Here is a 19,909-nt window from a genome sequence, read left to right on the forward strand (position 1 = left end):
ATTATTATTATTATTATTATTATTATTATTATTATTATTATCCTGTTATTCAGTTGAAAAGTTCCCAGAGTGGCTTCCATAAGTTCGATAAGAAGCAAGACGGTCCCTGCCCTCAGGCTTTCAATCTAAAAGACAGGACACGCATGGGAAAAGGGCTGAGGAAGAAAGAGAAATAAGCAAACTAGGCATAATTTCTTAAAGTTACAGTGTGCTTATTATTACCACTTTGAATGGAAAGAGTCCAGGTAGAGGACGAGCCAGAGAAAGTCAGTCTCAGCAAAACTGATGGAGTGAGTCAGTGTTCCATGTCCCACTCTGCTGTATCCTGATGGAATGTCTATAACAATAGTTCAGAATGTTAATATATAAGGGCAATTCTGTTTTAAAAGGGAATATTGGTTTACCCCACTCAGCTCACTATTTTGAAAATAGCTGCAAAGATTTGTTGGAGATTCTTCCATGGTTTTTTTTTTTATAAACTTAACTGTCAAAGGAAGAAATTGAGCCAGCTAGTCTAGTTATTGTAGAAAACAGTATATGGTATAGTGTTTTGCTTTTTCCTCGCGGGAGGCACACCCACTGGGGTAATCTATTGGGGGGGGCACATGCTGGTGGTTGGTGGGGCTGAAGCCAATGGTGGATGGGGCCACAGCCAAAAGTGGCTGGGGACAAACTTTCCCTCTCCCCCACCCTCTCTTTTATGACACCACCTTCTTACAGAGGGCTTTTGAACTTAGAACATTGGACTCAGAATGGGAAACCTCAGATTCGCGAGGAGCCGGGATAACCCGCAGCGCCCAGACACACATTCCATGGTCTTAGGCTCAGCCCGAGACTGCAGAAAAACCAGGGCTAAAGGGGAGGGCAAGATCCCAGGGCAAGGGAGGGATCATCCCTCCCTGATCCCAGGATCCCCTGTGCATCATGTGGACGCACAGGGATGATCTTGGGGATCACCCCAGGATTTCGCCCCGTCTAGCTATGGCCACTGAAAGGAGAAGGCTAGGTGTGCGGCAGGCACACTCATTTATTTTTATATTGCTGCTTTCTTAATGTGAGTAGGTAAAGGGCATTAGTTCATAAAAAGTACCCTCTTCATAGAATGGCAGTTGAAGCTGTTTACTTTGTGGAGAGCTAGCCCTGTGAACAAGCTTTATTTCTACAACCTTTGAGAAGGAAGCATCTGACAGGATTTCTAGTTCTTTCCCTAGTTCTTGTTGGATGCAGTAAATGAGATATTTGCTTATTGACTCAGGACAAATTTATTCTAAACTGCAGACTGTTCTGTTAAGATCCAGTGAGGGTGGGGGGAGAGAAGGAAGGCACCAAAACTGATCTAGTAGGATAATGATTTTGGAAGTATGCGGGCAATAAGTTATTCATCAGTTAGGCACAATGTGTTTAAGAAAATACTTCCTCGGGGTTTGTGGCTCTATTTTCGGAACACCAGCATAATCTAAATCACAACACTTCTATTTATTGCTGGTTGCCATTAAATTTACTAACTTCCTGCCAATTCCACCACTGTTGTATCCTGAAGCAGTTGGTTGTATATGCAGTGAGTTTTCTCATATTGCTAAAAGAGCAGTGTTTTGAGCACTTCCTGCAGCATCCACATAGCTGATCTATGCAGAGTTCTAGGCATGTGGCTGCTACCTGACTCTCTAAATCAGGGATTTAGAATCGAAGAGTTGGGGAGGATGAGCTCCCTGGAATCCTCTGGGGCCCACACTCTGCCAGTGGATGAGGCTGTGGCACCGGAATCCCAGCAATTCCGTTGGAAAACAAGGCAGATGTGTGGGGAGTGAGTGCTTTGTTTCCAAACGGAATGGGGCCTCCAGAGGGGCTGCGCAAACAGGCTTGGCAGGCCACATGTTGCCACACACCCCAAACGAAATGCATGGCACCCATGGCACAAAGCCTCCATGTACAAGATTATAAATGGTCAGATAGAGCGACAAAAGACTCCCAAGCGATAGAGATAGGTATCTGATAGGGAGCTGGTGTTGCTTAGCCATCAAACGTACCATCTGTAACACTGGGGAGCACACACAAGGTAGTCATGAATACTGCTTGTCTCTCGTCATTATGCAGCAAGCCAGCCACCGAAAATGACCTTGCTAGCCCAGTCATTTTTCCCAATTTGATGCCTGAGATGGTGATCTATTTTTTGGCATTCTCTCTATCTCATTCTAAATAATTTCTCCCCCACCCCTCCAAATATTCTGACTGGTTCCAGATTTCTGCACACTACAAAGATTGCCTGTTCTAAGGTTATAAACTATGTGATCCCATTTTTGTTGTTCCCTTTAATCTTCTTATAAACTATATCATTTCAGTGTTTTTGACAAGACTGATTATAACATCATGCTGAACTTTCCTGACTTGTTTTTTACAGATAGGTATTTGTGCTAGTGCAGACATGTATTGTTTCTCAAAGGAATTTCAGGAATGTGAAGATTCCAGTGCAGTTTTAACATGAATGAACTGCATTTCCATGCCCAGTATATGTATATAAATACAAAATATTATATTTAATATTTGTAAACCTTAAGAACCATATGAAAACTATTCTGATATCATTGATATCAGAATGTTCCAAGTAAGGAATAAAAACATTGATGGTGCTATATAAATAAATAAATAATAATAATAATAATAATAATAATACATTTCATTATCACATATTTAGAATATTCTTATACTAATTATATGTATTAGAATAGTTCACTCCTGAAACCTAGATATGAAGATAATCTGATGGAACCAGAGGGGCCTGGCACTTCCACTTACACAAGGGGGCATCTGTCATTCCCAGTGGATCTGTGACATTCAGGAAAAGCTTTTCAGGAACCTGTACTGTGGAGAAATGGACACAAAAAGCTTCATCCCACGTGCCTGTTTCCTTCGAATTATCCCCTACAGCGCTAAGCTGTCTTCATTGTTGTTGCTAGCTGAATCACACCCCGGGTGGCAGCACTCCTAAGATCCTTTGAATACCAGGAAAAGGGTTTAAGGGGGGGGAATGTAAAAAAAATCATTAAAAAATCAACGGATGACCCAATCCGATTCAAATTTGGTATGCTTAGAGCTCTCCTTAATATCTATTACTGTGCTAATTTTGATGTCTTTATCTTTAAAACTTACGCAGATGTAAGCATTTGTTTAATTTGAAGCTTAAGTGTATCAAATCCTGCACCTGCGCCCCAGTGGCCGCTCAGAAAACAACAAATTATTCGCTCCAAAACTACTAGTAAAACAGGTTGGGTCTTTTGGCTTTATAGCACAATTAAAGCAGGATGCATGGGAGTACTTCACAGTCAAAGCAGATTATAAACTGGAAAACTTCAGAGTACTTCACAATAAAAGCAGATTATAAGCTGGAAAACTTTGGAGTCCTTTGCACGCAATTCGCAGTGATTGCACGGTATAATGCTGGTGTGATAAAGCTCAAAATCCCCATTCTGTGAGAAGAACGCAAGTTGCAGTTTTCTGTAATGAACCCCTGTGTTTTTTGCCCATAGATAATCATTATTGTTATTATTGTAGACTTGTTCTCTGTATAGCTCCCTCCCTCTAGGTTTAGTAATTCTAGCAAACTAAGCTTGATATTATTGGTTATTTACAGGGACCCGGCAGTGTCCCTGTAGTTAAGGTTGGAGAGTAGATAAAGCATTCCACCATTATAAAGGGGTAATTGTGGGGTGGTCATTCTAACGTTCATAAAATCGAAAATGTTTCACCAATCTACATGTGCCAGAAAGAAATGCCAGTTTTACATACCCTGAAAATTTCAAGAAGATTGGTGAAAGATTGAGGGAAGGAGGGGCTTACTCCCAAGTAAGGGCCTTACTCCCAATGAGGCTTACTCCCAAGTAAGTGTGCTGAGCATCTTATATCTACCCAGAATAATTCCTGGCTTTTCTGGGGGATGCGATGAAACAGTACAGCAGATGTCCCCTCCCATCCTTTGCGCACACACCAGGGAAGGAGAGAGGCACTTAGAGACCCTCTATGTCTTTTGTAATTGGTAGGACTTGCTTCTGAGTAAGCCTGCATTATTAGCCCAACACTAAAACCTTGGCATTGCATTCTAAACCAACAGAAGTGTCCCATTCTTAATGAGGAGGATCCTGCATCCAAGCATTGGATTACAGACTTCTACAAAAGAAAGAGTGTGGGTGGAAGCTTTATTTCTATGGGATAGAAATGATGCAGGAGATTAGCGGGGGGGGGGCGAGCAGGGGGAATCTCGCTTAACTGCAACCAACCCCCGGCAGTCAAAAAACAAGTGGCTACCTCCTATATCTTGACAAAACTGTGTATCCTTGCCATGGCAAAATAGAAGAGCACTGTTTGGTGCTCAAGTGCTTTCCCAAATTTTAAAGATTTTTTTTAATTGGTAATGCTTTCCTTTCAAGATAAGACTCCCCAGCCTCAAACCTCTCCCTACATTACATCTTCCTCCCCAGTTATCAACATTTAAACCCATTATAGCTAAAAAGAGCCCCAGAAGTATATACCCATATTGTGATTGCCATCCAGACTGGATTGCCAGATTGGGGTGGGCAAAGGAGGGGAAAACTTCCCTCGAAATATTCCTCCTACCCACCTTCTTTCCCAGCTCAATGGGGCTCTTCTCCTGCACTCCTCCCCCTCTCTTCTGATCAGCTCGAAGGCTCCATAAGTGGCTCCTTCACACTATGAAGTCAGATAGCGACTCAAGGAATAAAAATTCTTTAAAAATAAAAAACATGGGATTTTTTAAAAAAAAAAATTGCAAGGGGCAGGGAGGAAGCTTAAACCCGTCACTCACAAAAAGCCATGCTCCCTAAATACATAGCACTTCCAGAGACAACTACAGCAACATCCACACACCCCTTCAAATTAGTGCATGGAAGTGAGACACATTGCATGCAATAGAATTTACTCCTGAGTAGACATGTTTTGGATTGAATTGGATGGTGGGAGTTGTAGTCCAACACCTTCGGAGGGCACCAGGTTGGGGGAGGGCTGCTCTAAACAAAAAAAGAGAAGTAGGTGGCCCTACGTTGTTCGTCATCAGTTTTTCACAACCCCACAGCCACCTCTACATATCCTATAGCTTCATCCCACGTACCTGCTTCCCTCGGATTATCCCCGTAGTGCTAAGCTTTCGCGGTTGTTGTTGGTTTTGCTACTGGGCGACAGCAATCCTTTGCATACCAGGAAGTGAGTTTAAGGGGGGAAATGTAAAAAATGCTAAAAAATCAACGGATGACCCAATTCAATTCAAATTTGGTATGCTTAAAGCTCTCCCTAATATCTATTACTGTGCCAATTTTGGTGTCTTTATCTTTAAAGCTTACGCAGATGTAAGCATTGCTTTAAAATCCTGCTCCTGCGCCCCAGCAGCGGCTCAGAAGATACGCTCAAAACGTAGTGGCTAAATACGGTGAATCTTTTTGCTTTATTGCACAATTAAGGCAGGATGCATGGGAGTACTTCACAATCAAAGCAGATTATAAGGTGGAAAACTTCTGAGTCCTTTGCATGCAATTCGCAGTGATTGCACAGTATAACGCTAGTGTGATAAAGCTCCTATTCTCCATCCTGTTCTCATGGTTTATCTGCTTTGGGAGAATGAGAATTTCACTGGCACTTTCTCCCTCCTTAGGGAGGATGTGGTGTTAAGGCTTGTGAGCTTTAACTCCCAATTTCCCTGCTTTTTGGTGCTTGGTTGAAAACTTTAGAGCCTTAATGTTGTTTTGTAAACCGTAGTTTTTTTGTTTAATGAATATATATTTCATTTGCTCTACATCATTGCCATATGTATATGGCATATGGTGTATACTTTTATCTATCTAAAGTGTAGATACTGCCTCTGAATAAGATATGTAATTTAGCTGCCACTAGTAATAACTCTTGCTACATATAGTTTCCATTAATGAGTTACAGATCTTCCTGCTAGATGTTTCATGAGTTCAGACAATGGAAGAGAGATTAGCAAGTAATGTGAATGCCAATATTTAACACACATAATTTCATAGCCTCATCTTGGGAAGCTACTGGACACGGACGTAAGACATGCAGCTCATTGTTTGTGTGTGACTGTGATCATGAAAGATAGGCAGACTAACATGAGAGCAATTTCAAAATATATTTACAGCTAAACATTTTGCTTGTTGCTTTGCTGCTGTGCTGCTTTACTCCCTGTCTCTCTCTGTCTCTCTATAGATAGAGATGTAGATATATGGCTAGTAGTGTATTGTGCCCGTGCACACGCAAGAGCAGCCACATGTGCAATGAGGCTTTCATCACACTTTTAAAAATAACTTGAACAAGAGGAAATGCTTACTCCCGGAACAGGGCTGATTATTATTATTATTATTATTATTATTATTATTTATTTATTTATTTATTTATATAGCACCATCAATGTACATGGTGATCAGCAGACCTTGCAGAAGGGAGCTCTGCCAATCTGAAACAAGTGTTTCCGCTTATTTCCGGGGTTAATTTTAGAAGTCCGAAAGCCATTTTGCATGAGCAGTTACTCCCATGAGCACAATGGAACCAGCAGAATGGCCCCGTTGGATATTACCCTGTGTCTGTATCCAGCTGTGTCTGTCTGCAAGCAGAACATCGTGTGCTAGTGGGACAGATTCCCCCTCCCACCTGCAGCCCCCACAGTGCCAGCCCAATGTGCTGCGGACGGGAAGGAAAAATCCTGCTGCATGAGCAAAAACCTGCTTGCACAATGTTGGATGCAGCCTATGAAAGCCTTCAACAGGTAATTGGCCATTAATAATTTAGCTATGAAGAGCAGGAGGCTTGCTGTTTCAGTGAAGCACATTATACAGTTCACACTACAGAACACCTTTGGGGAGTGGAATCAAAATTTATGTGAACTGGCAGTAAAAGGGCTAGATGGTCTGATAATTTTTCAACAGAATCTGGATCTGGTTACTCATTTTATGGGTCAGGGAATACCAAGAGACAGGTGTTATATATTCATATTGAAAGCACTGACCTATCGAGCTACCTATCAAGCTATTATTAAGATAAATGCAGTGTGCCAATAAAGAATTAAATTAAATGCATTAGGGTGAGTTATTTTTCTTTTTCTTGCATATTCCTATTGTGCTATCACTGTTTGTCCTTTTAAATTAATGACATTTTAGACCATGGGTGCACAGCCATTTTGGCCCCGAGGGCTGCATCGGAGGGCTGCACACACACAAATGTCTCCAGGGATGTGCAAATCAGCAAAACCCCAAGCTCGTCCAGTTTTCTGAATTCCACCTCAAAGCTCATTTTGACTCATGTCCATATCAGATGGCAAGATTTGTTCTTGTTTTTTTTAAAAAAATCATATGATGATAATGCATGTGTATTTTCATGCACATTTTTCAAATGTACACATTTTTGGACGCATTTTGGGACACAGTGTGGATCACATTGGAAGTTTGGAAAATGTATGGATTTTGACTGCAAATTGCATTCAGATCCACTTTTTTTTTTATCCAGGAGACACAAACTTAGTAGTTTCAAGAATGAGATCAATACACCTATTTGCTCCTCACTGACCTGGTTCAGACAACACACTAAACCACACTGCTTAACCACAAAATGGTTAATGGAATGCATTACGGTCAATGCATTCCATTAACCATTTTGTGGTTAAGCAGCATGGTTTAGCATGTTGTCTGAATGGGGCCACTGTATATTGTATGCCAGGCAGTCTGACATAACCATATTAGAGTAATATGAGCCATTGATATTAAAGCTGACATGTGCTTGTGTTGAAACAGTCATATGATTTTTCCGCTTCACAACCACTTGTACTAAACAGTACTGTTTAGTGCCAAAGCTGAGCATCTTGCTGGTCAACCTTCATTTATCACTCAACCTACTTTCAGAAATGTTCCATTAGCATGATAAATCTGGGTGTGAACCAGTGGAATCTTAGCTGACTGCATGGCACAAAGATCACAGCCTGATCTGCTCATAATAGTTTCTATTTAGCAATAGTTTCTATGTATCGAGCACTTTTGCTAAGTGTTTTAAATCTCAATAATTCTTTCATTTACTGTATAAGCTAGGGTATTATTTTATCCCCATATTACAGATGGAGGGAGCAAAGCTAAGAGATAGTAGCTTGCCTCATCCTAGGCCACCAAGTGAGGCCTTAGCTAGACCTATCTTTTGTTCCGGGGGAGAGGAGGGGAGACCTCACGTTGTGATTAATGTGACATCTCGCCCTCGTTTACACATAAGGCGCGACAACCTCAGGAAGAGAGGTGTTGCGCCTGCCATTTTTTTATTTTCTTAAAGGGGACAGAGCGCACAAATGCTCATGCACAAAGGTAAGTTATTTTTAAAAATTACCTACTTTCCCCGCTACCCTCACCCTACCCTTGATGGGCACAGCGCTCCTGAGGAGTGCTGCACCCCGTGCGCGGTTCCCAGCTCCGCGTGAGTAAACTCGCGGAAACGGGGCACACACTCCGCAGTCTCGGGCTCAGCCCGGGACTGCGGAAAAAGCGGGGCCAAAGGGTAGGGCTGTATCCCGGGGCCAGGGAGGGATGATCCCTCCCTGATCCTGAGATCCCCTGTGCGTCATCTGGACACACAGGGACGATTCCGGGGTTCGCCCTGGGATAAAGGCTGGTCTAGCTAAGGCCTGAGTGTATAGCAGAGTTGAGATTTGAACCCGCAGTTGCCTAGCCAAAAAAATGTATGCACTTAACCACCATGCTTAATCAGGTCACTTCACCCACCAGCTCACTCACATAAAGCACTGCAGTTTATGAGAGGTGGTATAAAAATGCTTAATATAAATAAACAGCAGATTGAAATACATTATCAGCAGATAGAAACCAAATGCAGTGCATATATCTCCTTATCCTGTATAATGACATTCCCTCCTCTCTCCTCACAGACAGACACACACACACACACACACCAAATTATTGTACAGACGTGTGAATTTGTGGAGATTGGATAAGAAGTGAGAACTAAGAGCTGCTGGTATAGCTTCCTTGATGGTGTATATATTTCTTCTTGCTGCAGATCTAATGCATTTGAAGTACTGGCACTCGATGGTGTTAGCACTGGGATACTTCAGTATTGTACAGCCCAGGAGAGTGCTGACTGGCTGAGAGCATTATCAACTAACATCAGTGATTTGACACTACAAAATGTACGTTGCTTTCTGGATATATTTTCCCTTTCTCTCTCTCTCTCTCTCTCTCTCTCTCTCTCTCTCTCTCTCTCTCTTTTTTGCATTGATTAAAAATAATTTTTCCACTTGCCCAAAATCAGCATAATGTGTTATATGTAAAGCAGGACATTGATTTCAAGAAAGAGAAGAGGAGCTGGAAGTATCATACATCATTAAATCATATGTTATTTTAAGGACTCCCAAGTTGTAATGATAAAATAAATAAAAACAGTGTGACTAGCCAGTGTGAATCTACCCAGTCACTACGATCAACATCTGAGGCTTTCCTCCAAGTACCTCCTCTGAGAGTAGATCAGAAGGTGGCAACAAGGGAGAGGGCCTTTTCAGTGATGCCCCCCCCCCCATTATGGAATAAAATCCCCACTGAGGCCCGCCTGGCACCAACACTGTTGTTTTTTCAGTGCCAGGTTAAAGACTGTCCTCTACTCCTAGGCATATGATGTGACATTTATGCCAGCTGTTTGATTGTGTTTCAATCAAACATAGGTTTGGTATTTGATTGAAATTGGTTTTTAGCTACTTAGATTCTTCATTTTTCTATATTTAAATTTTTATACTGTATTTTATCTTGTGAATTGTTGTGAACCTCCTAGAGAGCTTCAGCCATTGGGTGGAATAGAAATGAAATAAAAATAGAATGAAATATTTTATAAAAGAGGGGGGAATACTTCTGTCTATTCCTCTTATAGCTTTATATGTACTAGGAAAAGTAAGTCTGAGAGATATATACATAGAGCTTAACTAAGGGCATGCTTTAAGCCTTACACTGTCTAGCATTGACCAGCATTGTGAGAGTTTCCAGCTCCCTCCCATGCTTAATCCCTTCCCACATGAGCACACAGGCCTTGGGCCCTGACATCTTTTGAAACTTCAGCCATTGGAATGTTCATACACATTCTATAATACCTGAGCAGATGAGCTAACAGCTATGGTGGCTCTCACAACAATAAAGACAAACCATATCCAATCCCTATGTATTTCTTAAAACTGCAGCTTCTCTGTCAATGTCAGAGAATTTTCTTTTGCCAATTTTTCTGCAAATCTCTGTGTTGTGAGCTTTAATCTGATACCTCATTTATCTCTTTGCAGATATATAGATTTTGACTTTAACCTTCTGGTTTCATAGAATCTACTGCAAGTATCAACCTAGTTTATTTTATTTGTCACTCTGAAACAGTAGGCAGAAAGACAGTATAAACACAGCAATCTTGCAGATGTTTACTCTACATTTATTTATTTATTACATTTCTAATCTGCCCAATCACTAATGTTCTCTTAGCAGTTTACAAAAACTAAACTGCCATAGAACAGTTAAAAATATAAAATACAATACAAATACAATGCAAACAATCAAACAGTCAAAGAAAATCTAGAACTGGGTCTCTAAAATCATGTTTATGCTGAATCTGTACCAGATTCCCCTTGGTCTGCCTCTGGTTTACCTCTTCAATAAATTCCTTTAAGTAGCCTTTCTCCGTGAGCCCCTGCCAAAGGAAGTGAGGCAGGTGGCTACTAGGAGGAGGGCTTTCTCCGCTGTGGTACCCCGGTTGTGGAATGAGCTCCCCAGAGAGGTCCGCCTGGCGCCTACACTGTACTCCTTTCGTCGCCAGCTGAAGACCTTTTTATTCTCCCAGGATTTTAACACTTAATTTTAACTTAAATTTAAATTTTACTGTTCTAACTCTGTATTTTAACTTTATATCAATTTTGCTGCGTGGTTTTTATTCTGGTTGTGCTTTTTATATTGTATTGTGTATTTGTGCTTTTAACCTGTTGATTGTTTTACTATGATTTTAATTTTTGTGAACCGCCCAGAGAGCTTCGGCTATTGGGCGGTATAGAAATGTAATAAATAAATAAATAAATAATAAATATAAAATAAATAGAAGCGGAACCAAACTATCCACAATTCAGAATGTGGCTATTTCATGATCCCACAACAAGGCTTCCCCTTCCTATTTATTTATTTATTTATTTATTTATTTTGGCAGATTGCACCAACCAACCTCACAGGTTGATACAGCAGTTTTGCACCAAATGTTTGTTATTGATGATGATGATGCATAAGTGCAGTTTATTTTATTTTATTCCTTTCAGACTGTCAAATTTTCATTCAAATAGCCAACTACTCTACATAACATATTTGCTGTTCATAACATTTCCACCCTGAATTTAAGTACTCACACTTGCAAAACCAGGCCTCCTGGATGTTACATGGTTTTGTTATAGCATGCCAGGAGCAGGTATTTTCCCTTTAACTCACTCTGAGCCTTTGAGATAGGGTGGGATTAATAAACAAACAATCCAGCATCTTTTTAGGACAGAGCAGCTGGTCTATCTCCAGGGCTGCACAGCTCTGAGAGAATATTTGTGCCATAGTTTTGTAATATTGAATTTAAGTGTGTGAAGGAAGTGGAAGCCAGGCATATGGTGCAGTCCATCCGCTTGCCAAATTCCTACAACTGCCACTGGTGGTGAAATAGACCTCCTTTCTTTCCTCTCTCCAAGCATGATTCCCTATGCTGTGTGTGCTAAAATGGGAACAAGTGCATATGCTTCAGTTAATTATGCATGTGCAGGTTAGCTTGAATGAGGATAAACATTGCACATATGCAATATGGTATGGATACGTGCAAAAATAGTAGAATATGAAAGAGACTTCAGAAATGTGGTTCATTGTCATCATCATCATCTCAGCTACAAGTCAGGTCACAATCACCCTGAAATTTTTATTTTAACAGACATGGGAGCTCATAGCTAACTTGTTAATTTCAGCAGAGGAACTGCACCGTTTTGCTATCCTTGTTGAAACAAATGGAGCAGCCCATATGTTCAAGAATTGCCAGGAAGCCTTAAAGGGACAGGCTGATTAAAAAACAAACGAACAAGCAAACAAACAAATCAATCAATTTCATGTCCTTTCTCCTTATACTACCCCCAATCCTGTGGGCATGGAACAAGATTGACCCAGGGTATACAAAGAGAAACTAGCTGAGCTGAAGGTCAGTTGGCCTGGTGGTTTTTCTTGGGCTGGTGTAGGTCAGGAATTGCACAGTTCTCACAGCGCACAAGGATTTCTTGAGCCAATCTCTTGGGCTCTCCCAGGGACTGCACAGATCGTCCTCGAAACACTGGAAAGCTTCTTCCATCATGTCCATTGAGGGCTCTTTGGAGAGTACGTAATCTTTCCATTATATCCACGGAGTTAGGCTTATCCTTCTGGGGCAGGTCTGTATACCATTTACTGGGGAATAACTGCAGAAGAGGGTGATTTCCCTCATGTCCTGCTTCTGAGGGCTCATCTACACCAAGCAAGCAGGATATTCCACTATGAAAGTGGTATGAAAGCAGCATATAAAAGGCAGGAGCCACATTACTGCTTTATAGTGGTACTGAAGTGCACTGACAACTGGTGGGGCCCATGACACAACTACAACAAGCAGGATATGACACTATGAAAGCAGTATATGGTATGTGTCAGCGGGCCCCAACAGTTGTCAGTGCACTTCAATGCCACTATAAAGCAGTAGTGTGGCTCCAGCCTTTTATATATCGCATTCATACCACTTTCATAGTAGAATATCTGCTTGGTGTAGATGAGCCCTGGGTTTCCTTTAGACATCTGGTTGGGAAAGAGGATGCTAGATTCGATAGGCCTTTGTCTGATTTAGCAGGGATCTTATGTTCATTTATAATGTTCAGTTCAGTTCCAGCAAAAACTCAATTTTCCCATCTTAATATGCGCAGCGTTCTTGATTGACTCAGGAGTATTTATTAATATGTTGTGCCAGTGAGGTAAAGAGGGGAGCACTTTGTTACTGGTGACAGTGTGTCTGTTTCCATTTCCTAGAGCTTTTCAGTTACCTTCCAGTTGCTCTCTGCCTTTAGAAAGGTTTTTTCCCCTTATCAAATAAAGAAAACAAATTTTCCTTTTCTGACTTATGTTGATGTGTTTTGAGCATATTTTTAAAAGCCACTTAAGTTATCAAAATTGAAGCTGAACATTTATTTCTTTATAAAGAGCAACAATTGTAAATGTTCTGAATTGGCTGTTGGTCTGTTTCTATCATTAAATAAATGCTCCAAGAGCTTTTAATTTGCTTTATAGGAACAGTGAAATCAAACTGCACTTACTTTTCATGAATGCAGTCTGATTTTGCACATGTTTACACGGAAGTCTGTCCCACCGATGATGGGACTTACTGCCAGGTAAGTGTGCAAAGGGCTCCAGCCATGATTTTTTTTTTTTTTAAAGGTGCTTCGTTTTTGTGCTCATCAATTATTTACACATGTCCATAAATCATTCAGTAACTGGAATGAGAAGAGCAAAAATAGATTTCTAAAAATACATTTTCAGCATACGTTTGTGTTTTTGTCCTCATTCAAAAAGCTTGGCCTTCCTATGGGGCCTTTGTGAACTTGAAACCTCACTAGTGTTGCCTCTTTGTAAATAAAGCCCTCTGCCCATCTTGATGTTTAAAAAGTCTGCAGCAGTAAAAGAGGGGGGAAAGGGGATGTGAGTAACACAGCAAAAATACATGGGGTAAAAATCAATAGGTGGGAAAACAATTTTAATAAGCTGCATCGAGCTGAATCCCTACCTGTTTTTGAACTAAAAAGTTCTTCCTCAGGGGGAATCTCTCAACAGTTAGACAGATACAAAAGCAGCATTTTGGTTTAGTTTGCTATTCATAAAGGAACTACTGTCTCTAAACTTGTCTATAAGTCAGTATTGCCTGTCCAACTTATCACTCCACCCATCTTGGGAATGAAAAACCTGCAGCCACAGGATAGCTGAGTAAACAGAAAGGCTGAGGAGAGCAATATCTATTTTTAAAAAAGTATCTGGAAGAGTTCTACATGGCTCAAAAGCTTGTATCTAGCATATTAATAAAACAGAGCTTTAAACACATCACATAAACCATCTCAATAATCCTTAGAACAACCGTGGAGGATAGAACATTATTATCATTGTCGTCGTCGTCATCATCATCTTGATGTTATGGGATGGAGTCTTTGAGGTTGAGAGAAAATGATGTGTCTAAGGTCAGTTAGTGAGTTTTTTGCTGAGGTGTGGATTTTCTATCAATCTCTTTGCTATTAATCTAACTCTCAAAACACAAAACAAGCAAGTATTTTAATAACCATTTAAAACACTCTGTTCAGATAAATGTATAAACTCTGTGCACATGACTCAAAGCAGTTTACAATGGGCTCATCTATACCAAGCAGGGTATTCCACTATGAAAGCAGTATGAAAGTGGCATATAAAAGGCAGGAGCCACACTACTGCTTTATTGCGGTATTGAAGGGCACTGACAACTGTTGGGGCCATTGACACAGACCACATACCGCTTTCATACCACTTTCATAGTGCTATATCCTGCTTGGTGTAGACATGTCATGGGCCCCAACAGTTGTCAGTGCACTTAAGTACCACTATAAAGCAGTAGTGTAGATCCTGCAGTGCACTTCAGTACTGCTATGAAGCAGTAGTGTGGCTCCTGCCTTTTATATACCGCTTTCATACCACTTTCATAGTGGAATAAACTGCTTGGTGTAGATGAGCCCAATGACTGCATGGAGGGAAGCGCAAGATTGTAGCAGCAGGACCCGCAGCTTACCTCCTTGTGTTGATAACACCATGTGCACAGAACCTACAAGCTATAGGTATATAAGCACTGTTCGCACAATGGGCCTACCCATGTACGGCTTGTTGCTGTGTCTGTACCCTGCATTTGTAGTCAGGAGGTGCAATCCTGTTCTCTTCTCTATGTAGTGATGTACACAGTTTCAGTCATCTGCACTGTAGAATCACTTGATCAGTGTTAGTGAGGTATAAATAATAAAGTGGTGCATGTGTTCATGCAAACACAGGAGGTTACAAATGTAGGTCAACTACGTTGGTGTTTCCGCAGCAAAAATTACCCTTGATATTTTTGCCTCTATTATATCCAACCACTTTGTGTAATAGAACTGCAGAGTTTAGTCTTCTTAATTATATTTTTGAAATATTGTGAATAATCCTCACTATGATGCTCTTCATGCCTGCTCTTTCATCTAACCCGTTTCACACATAACCACAATATTGCACATGGTTTGCTTTTATATATTTTCAGAAGGCAAAACAATATTGATATTAGGTGTTTTCCTGAACCCAAAATCATTTTTGTTAGTATTAGAGACAAAGGAAAGAGTTTCTGCGAAAAGAAGTATTGCTATTGACTAGCTTTACCTTTTCTCCCCAGTGCATGCTTTAACCCAGCCTATACGTTCGTTCAGTCAAATTTTATTGTTTATAGCCAATGGCTATTACAATATAAACATGCAAATGCTATACAACAAGGAAAGGAATTCGTATTTGGCAGTCAAAGGTACAAATTGTCCAGTCTTTAGTTTTGCTGTGCGTATTTGTGAAGGATTCTTTATTACTGATAGGGTTTTTCCCCCCTAATAAGCATTTCTTAACCTAAGATTGGACTTACATTTTAAAATTAACATTTTAATTGAATTTCATAAAAATGTGCCATGATTATTTGACTTTCTAAGCTCATAATGTGATACTGAAACATTGGCAAATTGGGTTATAAGATAGTCAGGGCTTTAGAAATCACTTGGGTTACAATCCTACACACACACACACACACACACACACACACACACACACATACCACACAATAGGGAGTAAGTCCCATCAAATACAATGCAGCTTGCTTCTGAATAAACAGGTATGGGATTGTATTGCACAGAGTCAAAATCTACAGAAATCTGCGTGTCCTCCTTGCCATTTTCAGACACGAGACTTAAATAGCCTGTTATAATAGTGTTTCAAACATTCTATGGTGATGCCTGAATGAATTTACTGGTCAAAGTACATTTTTCACTAGTATTATGACGTTGTATTGAGCAAGGACCACTTTAAAATATAGGTGAAAATAATCTTATTTATTATTTCATTTATTTACTTTACTTCTAAACCTTTAAACATTTAAATCTTATCGTAGAGCAGTCCATTCTAGCCAGGTTTAGTGTCCTGTCCTGATTTCATGACTATTTTATTGTCATAATTTAACGTATACCACCAAGAATGCTTATAGTAGGGTATTTATACATTTTCCACAAATAAATAAAAAACTAAACGATCCTAACAAATAATTGCTCTATAAGACATACTACTAGGCTGGTATATTGGGACTGCAGGCTGGTATATTGGGACTGTAGGAAAACAGCCAATGCAAAGAGTATGTCTTGCAAGGAATCAAACTACTATTGAATGTAAGTTGCCAGGTGTTTCTTTTATTATCCATTTAGGGCCATAACAATAGATAAGCATCTTGTAATGGATCCGTTGAAATGTAGATACGAATTACTGCTTAAGAGTTTTAGAATCAGACTGTATGCATGTGGTAAATGACGAAATGGTTTTCTACATAGTATTTGCTGTCAAATACACAATGAGGGGAAATTTTATTTAGTAAATATAATATTTGGGCTTGAACTGTCTTATATGTGCACTCTCAAGAATGAAATTAAATGTTAAGTTTAATTTGTTGGACACCATTGCCTATCACATGTGATGTCGGACAACAAATGTACCGAAGGACCTCTGTTTTCAGGTACAATAAAGGCCAGACTACACATGACACAGGAGATCTTCAATCAGATCTTCCAATGTCTTCTTTAATAAAAGTTCAACGTAGCCATAGTGTGCCTTGATTGGTTTGGGACAGCAACAGGGGCAAAGAGGATTCAACCGTTTCCCTTTGCACCATTTCCTGGTTTGAAATTACTTCTTCCCACCAGCAGCGGCAACTCCACTGCTTCAGGCAATGAGTCACAGTGGAGAAAAATACAATATCAATCCAGCAGGGCCAATAGCAGCTTCCATGTTATCGGAGGGAGATTTTAATCAGGGAAAGAAGGTTTAAGGCAAGATCTACACTACTTCTTTTAAATGGTTTATAACAGTAGCGACAACTGTTGGGGCCCAGGACACACAGTTAGCAAACCATTTTCAAAGTGTCATGTCCTGCTTGGTGTAGATTTGGCCAAAGCTTCTTTTTCTCACAACTGCTGCCCGCCTCACAGGTGATTTTAAGTTTTTTTAAAAGTATGTGCACTTTATCCTTTAGTCATATAGTCCATGCAGGGATAGCTGGGGTGTGTGGGTGTGGGTGTGACACTGAATTCTTGCTGTCCAGTGCGTATGCTTCAAGATGCAAGGCTTTTTAATTGGGTGATCAGTCGCTGCTGCTTTTACTGCTCTAATTTTAGACTGCTTCTCTTGATGGTGCTGTTTCTCTCATTCTTTTTGCATTATGAGGGCTTTTTCATTGTAAACTAACTTGGAATTTAATAGAAAAGTGATAAATAAGTATTTTTAATAACATAAATGCATAAAACCCATCTAAGTGAGGGGGTTAAGACGCTGATCTGCAAATCTAGCAGTATTATCCTCCAGTGGTTCTTATAGTACAGGTCTTATTCATTTCATGCACATCAGTGAAGCCAAGAAAATGTTTTTCACAGGAGAGATTTCCATAGATTTACAATTAATGAAAATGTCTCTCGGCTTTTCTCTAGTAGTTCAGCTTCAAAAACAGAGGCCCTGATTTATTATATATAGTTATGTTGTATCTTTCCCTAGTTGGACAACAGTAATAAAACAAAACAGAGAGTAATCTAACAGAAAGTAAAAACATCACCAGTATCTATCCAATGCTTTGCATTGAGGCTCATTTGGACTGAACAGTTTCTTCATTCCTTTCCCCCCCCCCCCCCACTTCATTCTTGGAGCAGGGAGGATATTCTGGGACTGGGAGATTGGCTTGTCACCAAGTTCAGTAAAGTTGGCAGGCACTAAAGATGGGGCCTTCTCAGTGGTGGCCCTTATCCTATGGAATTCCCTCCTGAGATTTACAGCTGGCCCCATCTGTTGCTGATTTTAAGGGTTTTTTTAAAAAATCATATTTTCTTCCTGGTTTTAACTGAAAGTCTTAATGGTATTTTCTGTTGGTGGGTATTTTACAATTTATTTTGTTGGAACTGTTTTTATCTTAGATTATTTATATTTAATATTACTTTATTTTCATTTATTTATTGCATTGTTTTTATTCTGCAACCCACCATGGGAAAATTATGGTCTTGAAAGGCAGTTAAGAAATAGATTAAATAAATAAAAGAATGCAGAACACTCTAACAAGATAATTGAATATATAATTACACTATAGTTGGCATGATCATGATTGGAATCAAACTATAGTTATGTACGAAACTCATAAGTACTAGACAGCACAATATGATTTATTATGCACTAACAATTATATATCTTCTTCCTTTCTTTTTGCAGATGAAGATGGCAAATAAATGCTGTTCTCCCTCAGACCAGGTATGATATTCATTTTTTATTCCTAAATGTCGTTCCATTTTTTCTTTCAAACAGCTGAAAAACAAAAAACATGCTCTGGCCAAACCCTACCACTTTTAAAAGACCCTGATATAAATAAGACAGTTAGATTGTTCTCTCAGAAATAAGCTACCCACAAAAGAGGTCAATTTTGGCTGGGCCTTCCAAAACTTATCTTTTTGTAGGTTAGACAATAATGTATGTTGAAACTGCCAGCTCCAAATGAGCATTCCTTTAAGAAAAACATGTTTTAGCATGTTGAAATAATTCAGCTAACAAAATAAAATGTCAGCAATAGAGGATCCAGAACAAAATTTTGGAATTTCTCAGGATCAGAACAAACAATGGTGATAGCACAGCAATTGGGTGATGCAACAATCCTTAATATGTTGTATCGGTTAAAGTGTGATTTTTTTTTAAAAAAAGTTTTCTTTATTTCCTAATTGCCTGGCAGTGTTGCAAGCTATAAATAATCAAACATAGGTCATGATCTTTCATGTGAAAGGCAGAAAGGTGCAGAGATTTTGTATTCATGAGAAAAAATGTCAACAAGCAAGGACATAACAGAAAGAAGAGAGAAGAAAGAAGATGCCAGCCTCCTTCTGCCTCCTTTCTACCCTTCCTTTTGCTGCTTTGTGATGACAAAACCCTGTGCTGCTCTTGCATTTGCTACATCCAGCAACCCAGGCCCTTGCTAGACCTGCCGGCTTATGCCGGCAGGGAGGCGGGGCCGAGGCGCGCTGACGTTGGCGCGCCTCCCCCAGGCTACCAGACGGCGGACGCGTAGCGACGTCGCGTCCCTGCCGGCGTCCGCCATTTTTTTTTTTTTTAAAGGGGCCGGGTGCGGCCCGAAGACGGCGGACAAGGTAAGTGGTTTTTTTTTGTTTTTTTTACGGGGGGGGGCGAAGGATCACAGGGTGGGTGGCAGGGTGGGTGGCACGGGGGGAGGCCAGGTGCGATCGCACCGTGCGCCGCCCGAGCCCGGGCAATGCCTGGCATGGGGCGGCATTGCCCGGGCGGCGCGCGGCGCGATCGCACCCGGCCTCCCCCCGTGCCACCCACCCTGCCACCCACCCTGTGATCCTTCAGGGCCCCCCCCCGCCGATGTGCCCGGTCCGCGCTGTGCCCGGTCCGCGCTGTGCCCGGTCCGCGCTGTGCCTGGTCCGCGGCTTTTTGTGGCTCCTCGCGAGTAAGCGAGGAGCCGCAAAAAGCCGCGGAACTCTCCACACTTCCCCCAGCCTCGGCCTGAGGCCGGAGCTGGGGAAAAGGTGCGCCAT

At 40.7% G+C, this 19,909-nt stretch overlaps 1 protein-coding gene across 1 annotated transcript in view; it reads left to right on the top strand.

The window, feature by feature from the left end:
* The window catches only part of SNTG2 (syntrophin gamma 2), a 290,940-nt gene that overhangs the window by 209,670 nt on the left and 61,361 nt on the right, over positions 1–19,909 (top strand). Inside the window, exons 10-11 of the mRNA XM_063125821.1 lie at positions 9,055–9,184; positions 18,576–18,614. Of these exons, the coding sequence (XP_062981891.1) occupies positions 9,055–9,184; positions 18,576–18,614 (169 nt within the window). The remainder of the gene's footprint in view (positions 1–9,054; positions 9,185–18,575; positions 18,615–19,909) is intronic.

Source organism: Elgaria multicarinata, chromosome 4, assembly GCF_023053635.1.
Source record: "Elgaria multicarinata webbii isolate HBS135686 ecotype San Diego chromosome 4, rElgMul1.1.pri, whole genome shotgun sequence".
Taxonomy (NCBI): domain Eukaryota; kingdom Metazoa; phylum Chordata; class Lepidosauria; order Squamata; family Anguidae; genus Elgaria; species Elgaria multicarinata.